Source organism: Anolis sagrei, chromosome 5, assembly GCF_037176765.1.
Source record: "Anolis sagrei isolate rAnoSag1 chromosome 5, rAnoSag1.mat, whole genome shotgun sequence".
Lineage (NCBI taxonomy): Eukaryota > Metazoa > Chordata > Lepidosauria > Squamata > Dactyloidae > Anolis > Anolis sagrei.
The window spans coordinates 23,937,092-23,958,952 of record NC_090025.1 but is presented as its reverse complement, the minus strand read 5'-3'; the positions used below and the strand labels follow the sequence as shown (position 1 = coordinate 23,958,952).

Sequence of the window (21,861 nt, the reverse complement as noted above, 5' to 3'; positions counted from 1 at the left end):
TGATTTCAGTTGCAAAGCGAAATGGCAGAATCCAGGTAAAGGTTTATTATCTTGTATGATGATAGCAAGAAACAAGCCACATATTGGACTGTGAGGAAAACTGGTAAAATAATTGTTTGCAACAATAATAAATGTCAGATTCGATCCAAGGTTGCCACAACACATTTTATTTCTCAAGGTAGATCAGAACCTACCCCTAACGCTACCTTCCCCTATATTACATACATGATAATAAATGTGCAATGTTCCTTTTCCACTCCTTTAAGGAGACCACCCTTTTTGCTCTTGGTAGATCCTGGCCCTAGGTTCCTGAAACCATGGCTATTGTTGGATTATCATATCTAAACTACATTGTTCAGGTTTCTATAAAGATTATCAGCTTCTATTAGAATATTTGCATAGTTATATAGAAGCACACTATCCTCATATAGATTCACATTTATGGAAATTAGTTTTTTCCTGGTAATCCTCCCCACCCCCACCGCATCAATTATAAGTTTCTGCATACTAAACTTTCTACATGTTTGTATCCTGAGTATTTCATTAATTTTCTCATTCATTTCCCCCTTTTAAAATTAGGCTCTAAGCAAATCAAAGTATGCTGACTCATGTTTTTCAAGAAATCATTTGCATTTTAGTTTTTGAAAAGATATAAACAAGAAAATATTCAAAAAATATCTTCTATAATATTTTTCTTTTTTTCTACAACTTTATTGCAACATAGTACAAAAGAATTTCCAAATTACTAATAAGTGAACCCTGTAACAGTTCAAATCACTTGCCACTGACAATGTAAATGCACCTCCACACAATTTTTGACTTCCATGAACATTATCACCACAACTCAAGCCACAATTGTTCTGTGGTTGAAAGAACTGCAGATTCAATAGAAAAAATGTGGGGAAAATTAAACAAGTAGAGTTTTCCAAATGTTACACACATCTGTTTCCAAATTAAGCTTTCAATTCCCAGGCATAAGCCCCAACAGCACTACGCGTAAGCTGAAACTTGCTGAACTTTTCACAGAAAGCCCAAGCAGGGGGGCTGCAAACTCCAAACTCCTGATATTCTGCCCTACATTTTATAATGACAACAATAGAATGTTAGATTAAATCATTCAGCTCAGCACCCTGTCAAGCATACAATGTATAGCATTTTTTCTGTTCTTACCCTTGGTGTGCACAGAAAGCAGCATGAGCAAGGAAATCTGAAGCTGCCAGTTTGGTTCCTCTAGCCAGTTCATTGCAGCAGCAAGCAGCAAGCAGCAAGCAGCTGCCTCCCTGATTTGCTTGTGGCTTTAAAATCTCCTGTTTCGTTCCCCTTCCTTATTTCACTTGGAGCTTATTTGTTCCCGCCTCTCAGGTCCCTGGATGCGTCTTGCCTGGAAAGCCTGGAGAAGAGAAGGTGAAAGACAAGCCGGTTACAAACTGGTTCTGTCACCACAGAGTCTTCAACTGCTCACCCTCGTGGGGAGGACAACAAAAGGGCAGTGAGAGATTCCCAAGCTGGACTGGATTCCCGAGACAGGAACATGGAGCGATTGCTGCTCACATAGGGGATTTGTGTAAACTTAGAAGTTACAGCTAGAAAAGAAACTGGTAAGCCCACTCTGATTACTCCCTGCCTTAGAAAACCCTATAAAAATCATGGGGTTGCTAGAAGTCAACAGACAATTTGAAAACACACACACAGCCAGGGAGAGAAAGACTGAGAGTAAAATATTCCGGTTTTCCTCTTCTCTTTCACACACGAGCAGAAAACAATGCCATGAGACTCTGATGGATTTAACTGGATACACATTTTTTAAAATCTGACAAGTATTATCATGAACACAAATGTGCCTCTGCCTCCATAAGTGCAATTTCTTAAATTTGAATAAATTTTCAGCTTACAGATGAAAAGAATGTCGTTCAGCTTCAAGATTATAAAATTATATTATGGCACTGTTTGTTTCTTTAAAAAGTTTATTTTGTTTTCCATTTTAGCCTATTCCAATGATGCAGGTCAGGGAATAGGCACTCATAACTATATATTGGGTCCTTGGTATCTGCTGGGAATTAGTTCCAGAACTTCACAATAGATACCAAAATCCAAGGATGCTCAAGTCTCATTATACAGTATATACAATTACTCCCGAAGTTTCAAGCAAGATAGATTCTGTAGGTTTGTTCTTAAGTTGAATGTGTATGTAAATCGGAAGAGGTACATTTTAAGGTGTAATTCCAGTCACACATGCACACACACATACACACCCTTTGGAAGGGTTAGCATCCCATGTTGTTTGCTTTACTGTCTGTGGCCCTGTTCAGAAGATTTCAACTCACTTTTTCTCCCTGTAATAATTGGCGTTTGCAAAATTTGGCATGTTGTGGAAACAAGGATTGATGACAAAACTTCAGTGGAGAAACTTTTTTCCCATGATAATAACTCTTCCAGTAGTGAATTTCCCTTCCTGGGATTTCTCTCACTTCTGGTTGTCTCACCCCTGTTCTTAACTGTAAGTTGCTTGTAAGTCAGATGTTTGTAACTCGAGGACTGCCTGTAATTGTGTAGTAAAACACTGTCCCTTACATGGGGACTTGCTTGGGGGATTTCTTTAAAAAATTCAAGCCATGGATGGTGGAATTTGTGATTGTAGAATCTGTGAATATGGCTGATTGCAAATCTTTGTTCACTTGTGTACTCTGAATAGCATTTTTCTTCATAATTAATTGGCTACATCAACATGTGGTCTTTCAAATACATTAACAAGTGATAAATCATGTTTCATTTCATTTAACATAGATATGAGTGAATTTCCTCAAATTCAATTCAAATTGTTCTTGCCTAAACATACGTTTATCCATTGTAGTCAATCTTCAACTTGCTCAGTCTGATATTGGGGGGTTCATAAGGTGGTGTCATGGGACAAAACTGGACCTGAATGACTCTCTATCTGTCCTTGGGAATAGGACAAGACCTGAAAGTCTAGCCTTCTCCTCTGCAAACCATCTTGCTTTTTTCATAGAATCATAGAATCAAAGAGTTGGAAGAGACCTCATGGGCCATCCAGTCCAACCCCCTGCCAAGAAGCAGGAATATTGCATTTAAATCACCCCTGACAAATGGCCATCCAGCCTCTGCTTAAAAGCTTCCAAAGAAGGAGCCTCCACCACACTCCGGGGCAGAGAGTTCCACTGCTGAACGGCTCTCACAGTCAGGAAGTTCTTCCTAATGTTCAGATGGAATCTCCTCTCTTGTAGTTTGAAGCCATTGTTCCGCGTCCTAGTCTCCAAGGAAGCAGAAAACAAGCTTGCTCCCTCCTCCCTGTGGCTTCCTCTCACATATTTATACATGGCTATCATATCTCCTCTCAGCCTTCTCTTCTTCAGGCTAAACATGCACAGTTCCCTAAGCCGCTCCTCATAGGGCTTGTTCTCCAGACCCTTGATCATTTTAGTCGCCCTCCTCTGGACACATTTCAGCTTGTCAATATCTCTCTTGAATTGTGGTGCCCAGAATTGGACGCAATATTCCAGGTGTGGTCTAACCAAAGCAGAATAGAGGGGTAGCATTACTTCCTTAGATCTAGACACTATGCTCCTATTGATGCAGGCCAAAATCCCATTGGCTTTTTTTGCCGCCACATCACATTGTTGGCTCATGTTTAACTTGTTGTCCACGATTTCTATACTTCTCTGGGATTCTGATGACTTTGCCTTTATTGTATTTTCTAGTGAATCTTGCTCTGTATTAAGATTTCTTAAACTTTAATAAATGTATACTGTTGCATACTCTCCACCTGTCCCAGATTTCGCAGTGACAGTCCTCATTAATCCTTTGTAATCTCATTTTCAGCTGTTTTTAAAGTGTCTCAGTTTCTCTCTCCCACTTTCCCTTTTCTCCTCAATTTGCTGTGGTTGCTGCAAAAGAAATTTGTATTTATGAAAAAATCCTCAAAACCACCAAATTCTAGAAAAAAATTATAGTTTTAACTACTGAGGAACAGTGTGTGTGTGTGTGTGTGTGGAAATGTAAACATGTTAAAATAAAACAATGCCCCCCCCCCCATGTTACCCTTTCCAAATATTACCTTCATTGGGTCACTTAGAGAGGATAGTGTCCTACTAGGGAAAGCCAAGAGATCACAGCATGCACAGTGCTCTGTTTGTTGGATGAGTTGATGTTGTGTCTTTGCTATAGAGTACTCTTCTTGCACAAAGTACAGTAGAAAATGGCAATCTAGTGGAACTATCCTTGGATTTTGGCCAAAGTAATCAAAACTCGTTTAAAATTCTACAGCAAAACACAATAGTTAGTTTCAAGAAAAGAATGAATTTGCGACACCATGAAGTGCCAAAATTGTTGTCCTCTGGTATAATCCCTCTGCTACTATAATTTTGCCATTTTGTTGTCATAAACCTATCTGTTCAGTCCAAACATTTATGGAATCCTGGCAGACTAAGCTGCCATAAAATTCTGTGGTGTGTGACAAGTGTCCTTAAGCAAATGTAGAAAAAATAAAATGAATGCAAGGAATCATTGGAAGGTGGACTGAAATACTGCAAGGTTCTTATTGTTAATATTGTATTGTCTTTATAGAAATCCGTGATACAAATGTATTTCGAATAATGTGAAGCATTATATATTACATAATTACAGCACTATAATTCTTCTTTAACTGTCATGGCTCCATCTGAGGGAATCCAATAAGCCAAATTTTAGGGAGAAGTGCTTAGAATTCTCAGCCAGAGAGTTCTAGTGCCTCATCAAACCATAAGATTTCATAGGATGTTTCCAAGGAAGTTAAAGGAGAATCACAGCATTATAGTTATACATTTGTAGGCTTAACTTTTACAGATTTGATTATTTCTGTGTTTGAGTAAAATGTTTTCTCTAAATCCTCCAGCATGACTCTATGGCCAACTTCCACCATAAGTTGGCTGTAGAGTGGTGTTGGAGGGCTTTCACGGGAATTAGGGGCACAGGATCTCCACAAAAAAGTAAAAATAGTAAATAAAACCTAATTTTTAAAATCTCAGACAACACTTCACCAGGCATTAGAAGGTCCTCCAATATGACTCCCGTGTCTCTAACGCCAATGAAAGTGGAAAAACTCCTGTATAGCATAAATGGGCCCTGGACATGGTACTGAAAAGGAATACTATAGAACTTGGAAAAGAACCAAGTGGGGACATACAATTGTCAAGCAGCTGGGAAACTCCCATATGAGGAAAAGTAGCAAATGAAAGAACTCTTCAATGTATACAATGAGTTATGTGCAGATATCTGATAGCATTACACATAATATAGAACAGAACTAGGGATGACGTCAAACTGCAACAACAACATAAGCCAGCTCAGTCAACAGGAAGAGATGATGGGAGTTACAATGCGTTAAACATTCCTGGGACTGAAAAAAACCTAAACTTTTCTTGTCTCTCAGATAATACAGAACAGAAAAGGACCAAAGAGCATTCTTCCTTCTATAAAACATAGGTAAATGACAGAATTTACTGCCACAAAATGTGATGTCACTTATTTAAATAGTCTTAACAGAGTGATTACAACAATTCAGACAGACCAAGTTTATCAGTGACTAGTCATGATAATTTTATCTTATCTCCTCTATCAAAGCCAGCATATCTGTGGACATTGCTTGCTGGGGAACAATAGTAAGTGATTGTAAAGTAATGAGGTAACTCTTAATTGCGAAAAAAGACATGTGAGTAGAAGGGGCTTCGGATTCAGCAGCCATCTTCTTATAGTCAGATCACCAAGAAATAAAAACATTCTTAATTGGCTAAATAGATGAGGAAAATGCATTACATTGTCTCTATAACATTTCAAACACCTTTAATATCTAAATTACTTCATTAATATCTACAATGGACATGAACAGCAGTTTGGACGTTGGTTTTAATAAATCTGTTTCAGATATACTGAACATTCATTCAACATAGAGAACTCCTCCTGTGTTCAACAGAACTTGTGTCTGCTGAACAAGTTAGCCCAGGCATGGGCAAACTTTTTTGCCTTAGGGCCTCATTGTGGCCTGACAGAGAAGGCCAGGCCGGGAGGAAGGGTGGCTAGGCACACACTGGGTGGGACAGGCCTGGGAGGGAGAGGGCCTGTGAGAGGGTGGAGTCAGGAGGGGGCGAGGCAGGGCCTGGGTCATCATCAGGTTGTCCTCCTGGCATAAGGATGGATCTTCTCACCCCATCCTTATTCCAGGAGGAAAACGAGAGATGTGGTGACTACTGTTATACTCCTCCCCAATCCTCCTCACCGGATCTTCTGGCGGTCTTTTCTGCATTATGCTGGGAGAAGGTTGAGACAGGTGACAGCCAAGAGCACTCCAGAGGGTTCTCAGCTGCTCTGTACCTTCATTGGGCCATCCCCTTGGCATAAGGACGGGGCTGTTCACACCATACTTATGCTAGAAGGAGGGTGAGACATGCCATGGCTGAGAGCACTCCTGAGGCTTCTCAGTTGCTGCATGCCTTCCTCCCTCATCCTTTCTGCATAATGATGTGGTGGGCCACCATGTCCTCATGCTGAGAGGACAGGGGAAATGAGGAGGTAAGAGCCCAGGGGGTCACATCTGGCCTCCAGGCCTTGGTTTGCCCATGCCTACATTAACTCTCTCCTATGCAGTTTTATGAACACTGAAAGGCAGTGATTTGAGCAGTGGACTACGGGTCTGGAGACCAGAGTTCATATCCCCACTTGGCCATAGAAACAACTGGGTGCCCTAGGCAAGTCATACTCTCAGCTTCAGAAGAAGGCAATGACAATTTCACCCTGACAAAAATCTTCCTAAAAAAACTAGTGATAGGCCTGGCTTAGGATTGCCATCAATCAAAATGACTTGAAGCCACACAAGAAGAACCTATGAACTTTCATTACAAGGTACGTTCCATTACGTTCAGTGGTGATTTAATCTCCATTTGAAGCTTTGTACCTCGCTTTCTCTGGCTTCAAGACATTTCTAAGTAAAGACAGCCCTAAGGTGAACTTATCATGGTGCTTTTCCTGGCAGAATTTGTTCAGAGGGGGGTTGCCTTTGCCTTTTTCTAAGGCTGAGAAAGTGTGCACAAGGCCACCTAGTGGTTTTCCACAGCACAGGCAAGCAGAAATTTCTGGTCTAACAATCAAACCACTACTACACCATTCTGCCAATCCCAACATCACCTTTTAGTCATAAAAAGGACACTGAATCCAAACCCCCCAAAAAGAGAGATTACTTTGATGTAAGATGGAGAGTATATGCTTTGCATGCAGAGGGCCCCAGATTCAATCCAGAACCTTCCCACACATCAGAATATGTCCCTAGTGGGAGATACAACCATGGAAACCACATGGTGAAAACTTATCCATATTATCTCGGAGGCTAAGATTGTCCGGGGAGGCCCTGCTCTTCATCCTGCCTCCTTCGCAGGTGCGACTAATGGGGACAAGAGATAGGGCCTTCTCAGTGGTGGCCCCTTGTCTAGGGACCTCCTTCCCCAACAAAATTAGATCAGCACCCTCCCTCTTGGCCTTCAGAAAAAAAGAAAAGACATGGCTCTGGAACCAAGCATTTGGGCAGTAAGCATGACAAGAAACAAACATAAATTATGTGCAATTGTTACTTGATATTGGAACAACCTGGTCCATGCTTTTGGATTATATGATTTTAATGCTTATATTAATAAGTTTTTAATTCCTTTTTTCAATGTTTAAATGTAGTTACATTTTATGATTTAACTGATAGTTTTATGTTATTGTTGTTTTATGTTAAGTTTCCATGTTTTGTAAGGCATTGAATTTTGTCATGAATATGTTGAAAACCACTTTGAGCTCCCCCCTGTGTATTTTCAACAAATATGAAGCCCATCTTACACCATTTTTCATGTCATGAAACTGATTCTATTACAATTCTTAATGTACCCTGACCATGTCTGCTTTGTTTCAAAGCCAATGAATGTTTTTCAACAGAACTTGCTTGTCCTCCTAAGCAGAGCTTTCAAAAAAGGTGGCTTTTATCAGTCACTAAACATCATCTTGGGGAAGGGATGAAAGGCATAATATGAGCATGATAGCAGTTTATGCCTACTAAATCTAATAGTAGCCTGATAAAGCTCAGCCTGTTATTAAAGATGCAAAACCATGATTAAATCACATTTTACTAGTCACAACATCTTATAGTTGTAAGCTTCACACTTTTGGGGTTTCAGTAACATGAAAAAAGGTATGGTGCCATGGAATGGAAAGACAAGGGTGAAAACTAACTGAAATCTACTATTTACCTAAAATAAAAGGGATACAAGCAGTAAATTCTGACACCAGGAAAGGCACACACACAAGTAGCCTTCCCTTTTTACAAGCCAATTGATGTATTATCTTGAGGTATAATTCAGAGAATTCTACTGGATTGCTCAATTTTATGATCTCTGTTCATAACAGTGCAGTGAGGCTGTATACTGTATCCAAAAGAGCATCAGGGGTCCTATATGTGGAAACAAATAAAGCTACTACAATTATGCCAGATTTGTAAGTAAATCTCTAGACATTCAGAGTTTTCCATTTGATAAGCATTTTATCCTGTCTTATGTTGTCTCACCACATAAGGCTAATATAAATAGTATTAAATCCCAAAAATAAAAGTAGGCAATTTCAATAAAAAATATTCAAGTCAATGCAAATACCAAAGGGGAAGAATCTCACTTATTTTCACAATTTGGAAAATGACATCATTTCTTCCATGCTTGTTAATCTTATCAGCATTGTAACTCTAGCTTTTGTTTTGGTTTTCAGCTTATATGTTAGTCATTGTATGATGCACTTACTTGTATCAGAAAGCCACTAAACCCATTAGGTAAGTCAAAAAGCAACAGTTGCGGAGCAAAAAGAATAAAGGAACTACTATCTTGCTTTTCTTTCTAAGTTAAAAGCAACTCCATGGCAATAAATTCTGGCTACAGTGACATACTTAATTCTCATTTAAAGAAAACAAATAAAGTTCCCTTTTAGAAGATGTTTGTAAAGAGAGAGATTGAGGGCAGGAGACACAGAGGGATGACTAAATTAGTTTTATTCATTTCAAAGAGAAATCCATTTGTTGAGAAATGAGCTGCTGTGAAAACACAGAACACAAGAAATATCTCTGAACGTATTTGAAAACACAGAGTTCACTCCCTGTGTATACAAAGTTGCCCTGTCCACAGAAGGGTAATTATGATGTGTTGATGATATCACAACACATAGCTGGATACTTTCTTCAGATGTATATATTTTGAACCCATAGATTTTCTGTTCTCAGTCCCACCTCTTCGAAGGTGCAGTTGGTGAAGATGAGAAACAGGGCCTTCTCAGTGGTGGCCCTCGGCTGTGGAACCCTAGTGACATCAGATTAGCCCCCTCCTACCTGACCTGTAGGAAAAAACTGAAAACTTGGATGTGGGATCAAGCATTTAGATAACTGATGTGCAATATGTGAACATGGAATGGTGCAATGATATTTGGAATTGCCTGGACAATGATAATGAATTATATGATTTTTAATAATTTTAATTTTGATATATTTTGGCAGATGTTTTAATGATTTTATTTGCTGGATAACTATTTCATGGAATGTATGGCATCAAATTGTGCCTCTATGTGCGCCACTCTGAGTCCCCTTCAGAGTTGAGAAGGGTGGGATATAAATATGGCAAATAAATAAATAAATATTTTATTTTACTGACCAGCCAATTGGACTGCCTCTGTTCAATTTTCTAATCCTATAAACACGTTCTTGGAAAAGAAGGTAAAACTAAATGGGGTAGACTAAAAGGGGCAAATTACCCATGTGAAATTCTGTGTGCCTCTCATCTTGCTTAAAACAGCTTGTCTTGTCTAAACACATGGCACTAACACAATGGGAATCTGAACTAAGCAGACATCTAATGCTGTAAGTCAGTGCTAATGGTCCATTTTATTTGTGAAGTTGGACGTGTGATTGGCCAGTAAAATAACCTTGGGGGAGGAGGAAGGATGCCAGGTGTAGGTTTTAACTCAGGCCTAAACCCCACTAAGTCAGTGGTTCTCAACCTGTGGGTCCCCAGGTGTTTTGGCCCACAACTCCCAGAAATCTCAGCCAGTTTACCAGCTGTTGGGATTTCTTGGAGTTGAAGGCCAAAACATCTGGGGACCAATATGTTGAGAACCACTGCACTAATTCAACAATAGAACTTCCTTTAAAAACTGAGCTTAAATCACAGCCTATATCAATTTAATGTATTTAATGTAAGCACCCATTGGCCTGATGGCTTAGTTGAGTCAGCATTCAGCAGTTCCCCAGTTATCATCAAAGCAACTTCAGGATTTCTTATCTTCTCTTCTTTCTCTCTTTTCCCACTCTTCTTCCAAGCTTCTTCTCTCTTCTCCATTCCCAGCCTGGAACAATATCCCGTATCACTGGCTAGTGACATCCCATAGGAGATCTCAATGTGGAACTCTCAATGAAAAGACAAATACTTCTGTTACAAATGTGTTTTCTAACACACCACACACACCGCTGAGAGTCTTTTGAATGAGCAGTCTTACATTCGAAGCACGTATTCCCTTTCTTTTCAGAAATGAGCTTGGCCATCCTCTCTCTCTTTCTCTCTCTCATTCTCTCCCCTCACCCACTTTTCCAGCCAAGATGAGGAGGGAAAATCCCGTATTTTTTTTCCAAAGTACTGCATAGGATGATTTGTGTTCTCACTCATGGAGCAGGACTGTCACTGCTGATCTGTGTTTGGGTCTCGATCTCATGTGATAAGGACCAACCTTATTTGAGTATTCACACATTATACACCCAGGGAAAGCAAGCAGGGAAACAAACGTTCCTCAGATGTTCTGTGCATCAATCAAGTCCACAGCAGGGAGGCTGCCAAACTTTTCTTCCATTTAACCGAGGAAGGGAAGGCAAGTCCAAGGCAGACTTAATAAAGTTTAAAGCTGTGTCAGAGGAGACTTGGGCCCATTGTCATGCCCCCCTCCCAGTGTGTTTTCTAACAAATTCTCTGCAGTTGCTAATGGCAACTATGTCTTTAAGAAATTTAGATGGGGAAAAGTGATGAACAATTTGGCTGAAAGGTACTTTTCTCCTCCATTCTTCTAACAGCTTTCTCAAATAAATATCAGCCAATTTCCCATAAAAGCAAACAAAAAAATCTCACCACAGACTTATTTCTTTCAAATGCTACTTCTTACTAAGCAATTGGTATGAATTTGAAAGAGAAGGAAAATAATGATCACTAAGCGTACCACCACCAGAATGTTAAATATACAAGTGAATCTGAAAACCTGGCAGGGCAATAAATATAGTTCAGTGCAGTGAGACTTACAGCTGATTCTCCATATATCCATGGATTCAAGCATCCACAGCTTGAAAATATTTTTAAAAAATTCTAAAAGGCAAACCTTGATTTCTCCATTTTATATCAGTCATGCCATTTTATTTATTTATTTATTTATTTATTTATTTATTTACAGTATTTATATACCGCCTTTCTCACCCCTGGGGGGACTCAAAGCAGTTTTACTATGCCACTGTATATAATAGGACTTGAACATCAACAGAATTTGGTATCCATCTCGAGTTCTGGAAACAAACATCAATGCACATAAGGAGCCCACTATAATTTCCAGGGTAACATACATAGAAGAGTAAGTCTGTGGCTCCTCCGAGTATTGGTGAATCAATGTCAGCAATCAATGTAAACCATTTTGAGAAATAAAAGTTTATACAGGAGGACTCATAGGTGTTGGAAGATTGAGGGTGCTGCCAACTCCTTAGAAATGCCTCATCTTTTGGCTTCTCTTGGTGAAGAATTAAGAACCTATCATTTATGAGCTAACATGTAAGTCCATCTTAAATCACATTGTGTAACAAAGAAAAGAACTGCTAGAAGGACAGATCATGAGTTCAATAAAGTCATGTGTGATTGACTAATTGATTGATTGATTGATGAAGGCTTCAAAGAGCTAAATTGTGAGTAGATTCTTGCTGTTGTCAGTTAATGTTAAAAATAAAGATGCTTCAGATAAAATCCCCATCACCAATGATCACTTAAACATTCTATCTTAGTAAAGGTAAAGGTTTTTCCCGACATTAAGTTCAGCTGTGCCTGACTCTGGGGGTTGTGCCGGCGTTGTCCGTAGACACCTCCAAGGTCATGTGGCCGCCATGACTGCATGGAGCGCAGTTACCTTCCTGTCGGGGCAGTATCTATTGATCTACTCACAATTGCATGTTTTCGAACTGCTAGGTTGGCAGAAGCTGGGGCTAACAGCAGGAGCTCACCCTTCTCCCAGATTCGAACCGGCAACCTTTCAGTCAGCAAATTCAGCAGCTCACTGATTTAACCCACTGCGCCACCGGGGGTTCCCTCATTTTCTATCTTAGTACTGAAATCATTCTGAAATTCTGTTCTAGTAATAATAACCTGTCCTGTACAATTTTAAAACATAAGTAGCTTGTTAAGGGCAAAATGCCAACTTTTCCCCCTAAATATTTGGCACATACTTTATTTATTTTATTTATGTCCCAAATGTATCCTTTCAAAACAGGGTCTAAGGCAGCATACAACATTTAAAAAAAACAATATGGGAAATGGAAGGGAAAGAATGACCATCAAATGTACCACCACAAGTGCTATTGGGATCTCTTCACATGTTGTTCTGTTTTGTTTGCAAATGCCAGCAAAACAGCATGCGCGCAGGGTGCCTTGTGGTGCCCTATGCATCCTGCCTCCTTTCCCTATCATATGGTGGGGACAAGACAAGGTGCCCTGTCCCTGTCCATAGCAGAGGGGTGAAAAGGCAACAATGCGCATTGTCCCGTTGCCCTTTCCCCCATCATGTGGGGAAAAGGAGAGGAAAATGTGGGTAGCACCATTGGAGCTACCTAAAAAACACTTTGCTCTCCATCATGGCAGAGGAAGCATCTTGCAATGCTTCCCCTCCACTTCTGGAGGAATGTGGATGGGTCCAAGCCAACATTATCTGATGACGTTCGGCAGGCCCCATCCAAAAGAAGAAATGGCAGCCAAAAATCCCTTTGTGGAAAAGGTCTTTGATCACAAATGGAGACTGTGTTCATAGAGAAGATGGCTTCCTTCAAATGTTATAATGAGACATGTCCCATGATTATGGGTATAATGTTAACAAAGTGCATCCACTGCCTTTCAACACTGAACAGAGTTACAGTGGTTAACACACTCTGAAGCTTTGAATAGCAAAACCTAAAGCCACAACAGTCCAATGAATGAAGAATTGGCAAACATGTGGCCCACAACCAAAATCTAATTGCGAATCAACCACGAGTATTACACTATTTTTTTATCCCCAGTTTACAAATGCAAGGTTTTTCAGGAGAGTTTTTGGTTTAAAACGTTGATGAAATAACTGTAGATTATAAATCAAAACTATATCAAGATACAAACACTCTTTTCACCAATTATTGTGCAGTTTCCAGTTCAAAACATAACAAGATCCCATAGAGTTCTGTTGGATTAGAAATGTATTTCTAACACTTGGAAGAAAAACAAACCTCTTATTTCTGATTTTATTTCAACACTGCTTTTTAAGAGTTACAGAATGTTTGCATTCCCTTCTCTTCTGTCCTCAGTCAAACAGTGCAGCTGCTTCATTTATGGGATTTTTTTTAAAAAAAGAAAGTGATGTTTTTGTGAACCAACAGTCTGTGATAATCTCATTAAATCCTTTCTAACACTTTCCAGTTCATACAGGATTTTTCTCAACCTGGGTGAGTACAGCCTATATGGGTTGTTTAAATCCTCTAGGAAAGACTTACTTTTTTTAAAAAAAAAAATGCCTTGCCTGAATCAGTGTAGAGAAAATAGAACTTTGTAAAAGGCAGAAAATTAAAACCAACTTTGATTCTTCATTAACCCTAGCAAAATAATAACGCCATACCCAATGCTATTCTGTGTAAAAACAAACACTGTATAAAGAACACTGTAGCAAATAAATCTAGAGAATTTTCTTTTCTTCAATCTGGTCACATTCTTCAGATCATTCAAATAATGCCTTTAATGCTTTTGTTTTTTGTCTATGTTTAGCACAACACCAATGTAAAAAAGTTGATAATGTAAAAATATAAAAACTTTTCCAATGTCTATGTATAGATGCAAAAAAAACAAAACAAAACAAAACCTCTGTATGGATTTTAGATCCTCCAAGCGATTCCATGGTATACTTCTGGTACAAGTCACTACAGAGTAACTCTGAATGAGTTTCTAAGCCATCCAGGGCAACTTTATCATAGCATCTGGTGGACATCATTCACTTCAGTAGGGTTCAGTATCACCCATGGTTTCCTGCTTCTATGATAAATTCAGGGACATATATCCTTCAAGGGTTATACCATATTCCCATCAGTATTACCCATGGTTTCCTGCTTTTCAGGGACATATCTCCTGCAGGTACAGGGGTCATGTGGTATTCCCATTAGTATTACCCATGGTTTCCTGCTTCTATGATAAATATATGGACATATCTCCTGCAGGGATCATACAGTATTCCCATCAGTGTTACCCATGGTTTTCTGCTTCTATGATAAATTCAGGGACATATTTCCTACCGGTACAGGGGTTACATGGTATACTCAATGTTAATGGGCTAAATCACTTCAAACTGCAAATTGCTGCATTGGTTACATATAAGAGAAACACAGAGAAAAATTTGTTTGCTCAGTGCCTTTTTCTAATCCTCTGAGTGCTGGAACAGCAAGCTTTATCTATTTGCTGCATTTGTATTCCATATTACAAAATGCAACACCAAGTAAGCGTGCATTTCTCATCACATCCTTTCCAATACCCTATCATAACAACTGATACAATGTCATCCCACAAAATTTAAGGCTAATGCTGAGATCTGAAACTGGCCTTATTAAGCCAACAGTCAATCTAGTATATCCTACAAGATACTTATTTATAAAGCTATTGTCCTTCCAACTCTACTGTACACCTGCAAAACATCTAGAATTCACTCTTGACTTCTGGGAAGTTTCCATCAGTGTTGCCTTCCAAAAATCCCGTTAATCTCTTTGGAAGACAAGCATCCTAGAGGAAACAAAGACCACCAGCATTGAAACAAATATAATCCACCATCAACGTTGCTGAACGTTGCATAATGTCAAAATGTGTGATCACTTCTTCCAAAGCAGTTACTGCATATGCAGAATGCCTTCACTTACCCCTAGAATTAGGAATTTAGACTTACAGAGTGATGGCACTGAGTCCTATAAAGATGAAAACCATTATGACTCCCTTTAGAATAAATTATGTCATTTCATCCCACTCACATGGCTCTCCTGCCTGGTGTAGTTATCTGCTATGGTAGCATCACTAGAGAGGGAAAACTTTGCCGGGATGGGGGGAACCTTCATTTTTCATTCAAATATGATCCATTTCTTTCTGAACTTTAACAGACTGGCAAGAAAAGTAGCCAAACCACAGTAACTCATACACTAGGCCAGGATTACCATACTGAAGTAACAGCCTCAAGTATACACATCCTTGCTAATTTTGTGGGAATGTGGGATGTCAAGACTTTTTTTCTGAACATAAAGTATGAGCTCTGAAGGAATGCAGATGGAGAAATGTTTGAACACTTCAGTCTTTGCCAGTTCCAATATGAATTGGCTTGATCTGCCCTTCTCAAAATAATGTGCAGATTAGAATCCAATTATCTACCAGGTTTTGCTCTTCTTGGTCCAGTCCCCCGCCCCAGTGTCCATGCAGTTCTTGGCTCTAATCATATAGAATCTGTTTAAAGCTGAGCATTTTGAAAGCAAATACATTTAGAAATAATATACAGCTACACCTCTGAACATATGTTTTGAGAGAAAATATATTTTAAAGGGTGTAAATGTGATTTTGCATGTTTTTTCATCGATGGGTTAATATGGGGTCACGAAGAAACAAATATATGACTGATCAGATGTGTTTGTGGCATAATACCTTGGAAAAAGTGATTAATTCAACTCTGAAATCATAAGAAAGCAAGTTAAATCTCATAGCCATTGTGTATACAATGAGTCCCTGGTATCCCCTGGAGTTTGATTCCAGGAACCCTTTGTATATAAAGTCCTGTTATATAGAATGGCATAGTAAAGCAGTTTCCCTTATATAAATGGCAAAATCAAGATGTGCTGTTCAAACTTTTTTAATTGAATATTTTCTTAAGTTGGTTGACTTCAGAGGGCCTACTGTATACTGCAAACGCAATTATTCCTGATGTCCTATCAAATTCTATAGCAGCTCAGAAAACGTTTTTTTTTCCCTGGGTTACAGAAGCCTCAATCACCCAGTCCACACGGCCAGTGCTCATGATGTCTGGGAGATTCTGAGAACTGTAGTAGAAAAATAGTTGCCCCCCCCCCCTTTTCCTATCAAAACAAGATAAAAGAGTCTGACCTTATACTGTGAATAAAGGAAGCTTTGAAAATATATTAGTCTAACACAGGCCTGGGGTAACATAGGTCCTTCAGGGGTTTTGGACTTCAACTCTCACAATTCCTAACAGCCAGTAAACTGGCTGGGATTTCTGGGAGTTGAAGTCCAAAACACCTGGGGAGCTAAAGTTTGCCTAGGTTGGCTTGGTCATGGAGATCTGACTACATTAGTGTATCTATCTATATTTTCCTATATTACTCCTATAACTACTCTGGGATGCAGTCCCTCAAATGTTTCATTTGTTCTACCTGCACCAAGTTGATCATGGTTTCCTTTTCCAAGAAGACTGAAGCAAAAGAAGAGCTGAGCTGTTTCCTATTAGCATCACATACAATGACTGTAATGTTTTCTTATTTTTCCTCTGGCTTCAAACTTGTTTCAAATAATTATTATATCTACCCTCACTAGCAAGCCTGAATTTGTTCTGAGTTTCAACTTCTCTGGCATTTCCCCTACGAATGCTGGCTATTTATTGATAGTCTTCTTTGATTATTTCTTCCTTCTTCCATTTCCTTTTTTAAAACTTTAGAAATGTTGTGTTTCTAGTATGCTTCCTGTAATCTCCATCTTGTTTCACCATGGATGGCCTCATTTTCCCTACAATGCTGTCACTATTCATCAAGCTAAGTTTGTTATTAGAGTGATTAACTGGCTAAAAAGCGTTACATTTGATTGACTAAAAAGTGACTGATTAATGAGGAGATGCATCCAAGATGACACCTGCTGCAGTTATATAAGGAGTCATAATTAAAATAATTTAATTTACTAAGATTGCACACCCATTTACACTTATCTTCAATAGTTCCACTGCATTCACATGGCCATAGTGAAGACACAGTGCTTCAGATGACATGATGCCCACCAAAGCTGTTGATGTTTTTCCTAGCATTCTCATCTAGGTTGTACATACCATTCTTTCCACAGAGGTTTTCAAACTCCCTAATGCTGTGACCTCTTAATACAGTCCATCATGGTGTGGTGACTTCCAACCCTAAAATTATTTTCATTGCTACTTCATAACTGCAATTTTGCAACTGTTATGAATTGTAATGCAAATATGTGATATGCAAGATGTATTTTCATTCATTAGACCAAATTTGGCACAAATATCTGATATGCCCACATCTGAATACTCGTGGGGTTGGGGGATTGATTTTGTCACTTGGGAGTTGTAGTTGCTGGGATTTATGGTTAACCTACAATCAAGGAGCATTTTGAACTCCACCAATGATGGAATTGAACCAAATTTGGCACACAAAACTCCTATGACCAACAGAAAATACTGGAAGGGTTTGGTGGGCATTGACCTTGAGTTTTGGAATTTTAGTTCACCTATATCCAGAGAGCACTGTGGAGTCAAGCAATTATGGATCTGGCCCAAACTTGGCACGAATACTCAATATGCCCAAATGTGAACACTGGTGGAGTTTGGGGAAAATAGACCTTGACATTTGGGAGCTGTAGTTGCTGGGATTTATAGTTCACTTACAATCAAAGAGCATTCTGAACCCCACTAACAGTAGAATTGAGCCAGACTTCCCACATAGAACCCCCATGACCAACACAAAATACTGTGTTTTCTGATGGTCTTTGGCAACCCCTCTGACACCCCCCTCATGCCCCCCCAGGGGTCTTGACCCCACGTGGGGCAGCACTGCTTTAGCACATCATCATGGTATTTCAGTGAACATAGTATGTCACATACATAGTATATTTTATTTCAATGTGTTTTTTGTAATAAGAAAAAGAACCTTTGTATGACAGGAGGCAAAAGATACATACGATGAGTTAGTATAGGCAAGTAAGTAAGTGTGTTTTGGAATTGTTCAAAAATTCTGAAATACATATTACATTCCAATTTTAAATTCCATAAAGAGGCCTAACTGAAAGCAATTTGTATAGAAAAAGCTAACTGTTCAAAAATCGTAACAGCTCCTTTTGGGTAAGTTAAGATTACTGGGTATCTTTTCCTCCCTCCTGAGAGCAATCAAATAGTTGCCAACAGTGTTAAGAATAAACAGTGCCACCGCTACAGGCAACACGCAGATGACCAGTTCAGGTTTGAAGGTTCACTGCACATCACTGTCCATAAATACCCACTGACAGCTTTCACAGTATAATGAACTATGCAGCAACTCAGGCAGGCAATTGACACAATAGATGAACATAAAGCCTCTAACTTTAAAGCAAGGCAGACTTCGCAAACAAGTTGTCATCTCACAGAGCTCAAACAGTGAATCTCAGAAATGCTGCCTTTTCAGATTTCACACATTTCATTAGCAAACACTCAGCTGTATTTTGAAATTACGCAGCAACCTGCATAGGTGTGAGTTAAACAAAAATAACATGATACAGATTTAACGGCTGCATTAGTTAGAAGTGAGTTTTCCAATAAAAGAATGTAGTGGGGAAATCACACAAAGAAAAACAATCTTCAGCCTTTTATAAAACAGACTCTAAAAACCTCCTTATGCATTTTCCTCCCCACCCACCTTGCACATTTGCTAAACAATTTTATTGCTTTGCTTATGACCATGCAACACCAGAGTCTGGATCCTAGCGTGGCCAAAGCATTTGGACAGTCCCATTACTTACAGCAGGAAGAAGCATAAAGAGGAGCAGGTAGTATTCAGCCCCTATTTCCTCTCCGTCTAACATTTTGTTTTGAGTAGTAATCACAAGGAGGGAGCTAAGATGTACTATCATGGTTCCGGACAAATAATACTACAGAGATGCATAAGGTGATCCTTTTTTTAAAAAAGTTACAAAAATATATATAATTAAACATGTTTACTAAAATCCTTGCTGTCTGATTTAAACACTCAGCATCCTTACAGCTTCATGAGATGCCATAGAGGTCTCCTGTCCTCTTATAGAATAGCCATTCTACCTCATTGTCCCCCAAAACAATAATTCCCACACTATTTTCTTCACCTTGCATCTCACACTGATTAATTTTGAACTAATTTTAATAATTCCCAAGTTTTTGAATTACTTTTCAAAGCATGTACCCTAAGAGAACGTTTGAGTCCTCATTAAAACTTGAAATACATTTCTTGATAATAATAAACAATATATGACTTTTTCTTTTCTAGCATTCCTGGTTACTGAAGTTTGAGGTGTAACTGCAACTTAAAATGACCCTATGAATGAGAAACATCTGTGTCATGTAATGCCTTGGCCAGGTCTTGCAGACCCAGGGCCATTGCTTCACTGATTGAATCAATGCATCTCTACTGAGGTCTTCCTTCCTACTGCTCAAACATTATCATCGAGTGAATCACGCCATCCTATGATATTTGCAAAGTATAATAGCTTCAGTTTAGTTATTGTTTCTAATGAGATTTCAGACATTATTTGCTCCAAAACTAATTCACTTCTCTTTTAAGTAATCTATGATCACTGTGCAACTCTTCTCCAGCACTGTAATTAAAATGGGTTGATTTTCTTCCTGTCAGCTCCCCTCACCATCCAGCTTTCATAAACATATATAGAAATTGGAAATATGATGCCTGGGGTTGCTGACTTTAATTATATGTCTTTACACCTGAGGATCTTGCCTACTTTCTTCATGGCTTCCCCAGTCTTACTCGTCTTCTGATTTCTTGACTGCAGTCTCCATTTGAATTAATGGCTGAGCTATATGAACTCTTTAGCTTTTGAACTTTAAATGCTTCACAATCCATAAATAAAAGGAAGGCATTAATCACCTACCTAGTATGAATTATCTGAATGAAGAGAGAATTCAAAGAGTCTATATCCGTGGCTTCACTTATTTACACTCCAAAAAGATTCTCTCCACCACCACTGAAAGGTTTGTGAACCTCTCTAGGCCCTCCAGTACAATTCTACAGTATGCCCCCAGCCCATGTATAGTCAAAATATAGGTTTCACTATTATCCACAATTTCAGGCATCCATTGGGGAGGGTCTTGGAATGTATCTCTTGTGGATACAAGGGTTGTACTGTATAAGAGTTAGAATTCACTATAATTAAAACACACTTTTTGTCAGCCATTTGTAGATTTAAGAATGAGTAGGTTTATTCTTCTTGGTATATCTGCTTATTTGAAATGAAAGAAACTGCCTTCCACTAAATGTGGCTTTACTTTTTTTATCAGTACCAACCACAACTTTCCATGATTCTAGATATGGAGTTGTACCTCTGCAGTGAGCAACATTGCAGGGGAAAATTTGTGTTTGATGGCCTCCAAGGGATAGAGGCATGTTATACTGTGCACCAAGACACTACCAATGATAAGGGCAGAGCCAGAGGTTATTTAAGACTTCTGCTCTGAGTACTGAGAGAAACAATGATCAGATCGTACTATTTCTGTCAGGATTTGGAAACCTGGCATATAATAATAATAATAATAATAATAATAATAATAATACTTCTTTTATATCCAACCACCACCTCCCATAGGGACTTAAGGATAAAAGGAATGTATAAGATTTAAGGATAGCAGAGTATCTCTAGCCTGACCACCCGTAAAAGAGTTAAGCCCCTGTAATTAGGGTGTGGTGGCTAATGCAATGGGAATAGTATATAGGTTGTAGTTATAATGAGTAAGTTTAATGAGAGTTGATGAAAATTGTTGAGAGATGGATGGTGGTTTGGAGAATTGCTGCTGTAAGTAGTAAAGAAGAAGTAGCTGTGAAGTTTGTATATTTTGTATATACTTTGTATACTGCTGCAACAAAAATAAGCCTTCCTGCTTATTTGGGAAAAAACAAAAGTCTCTGGGTGTTTTATTATTTGAGTAGAAAACCACTACAATCGTGTTTTTGGATATCTGGTTCCTTAACTCAAACTAACAGAGTCACTTCGACAAGAACGTGAGTTTTCTGATTTCATAGACACCTGACAATTTCTTTTATTTGTCTTAGTTGTAAAAGTATGATAGCTGGGACCCTACGTTGCTTGCACACCATGGGTCTGAATTCATGAAGGGAAGACATGTGCGAGACACCACAGCAAGTGCGAAAAACAGCTGCAAGGGAGGGAGGAGGAGGGGGTCTATGACTCACACGTCCTGCCCTCCCGGAGCCCCGGCTCCTCCACTGTTAGAAAGTGGGCAGGGGAAACCAGAAGAAGAGGGGAAGGGAGGGAATCCGGTTCCTGCCACTCTGTTTGCACTATGGCCTTGTAAAAACCTTCCCTGGCCGCCAGCACACTTTCCGCCCTTCAAAGAAAGCAGCCCCAGCAGGTGGGAATAGTCCAAGCGGACTTCCCTTCATTAATTCTGATGCACATTGTGCAACTAGCATAGGGTTCGTAGGGTCCCAGCTATCATCTTTTTTTGAAAGTGAAACCGAAAGCAGGTCAAATCAGAGAATGCACGGACAAGTAGATGGGGAACAGGTAGAAAGCAGGTTGAATAGCAGAA

General features: G+C 39.1%; 1 protein-coding gene across 3 annotated transcripts in view; it reads right to left on the bottom strand.

Moving 5' to 3' along the window:
- The window catches only part of BMPR1B (bone morphogenetic protein receptor type 1B), a 236,160-nt gene that overhangs the window by 77,814 nt on the left and 136,485 nt on the right, over positions 1–21,861 (bottom strand). For 2 of the 3 annotated variants that reach the window (XM_060779213.2, XM_060779214.2), the window contains exon 3: positions 1,171–1,390. The exons of the other annotated variant lie outside the window; for it this stretch is intronic. In XM_060779213.2, the coding sequence (XP_060635196.2) occupies positions 1,171–1,243 (73 nt within the window). In that variant the 5' untranslated portion in view covers positions 1,244–1,390. The remainder of the gene's footprint in view (positions 1–1,170; positions 1,391–21,861) is intronic. 3 annotated transcript variants of the gene reach the window in all.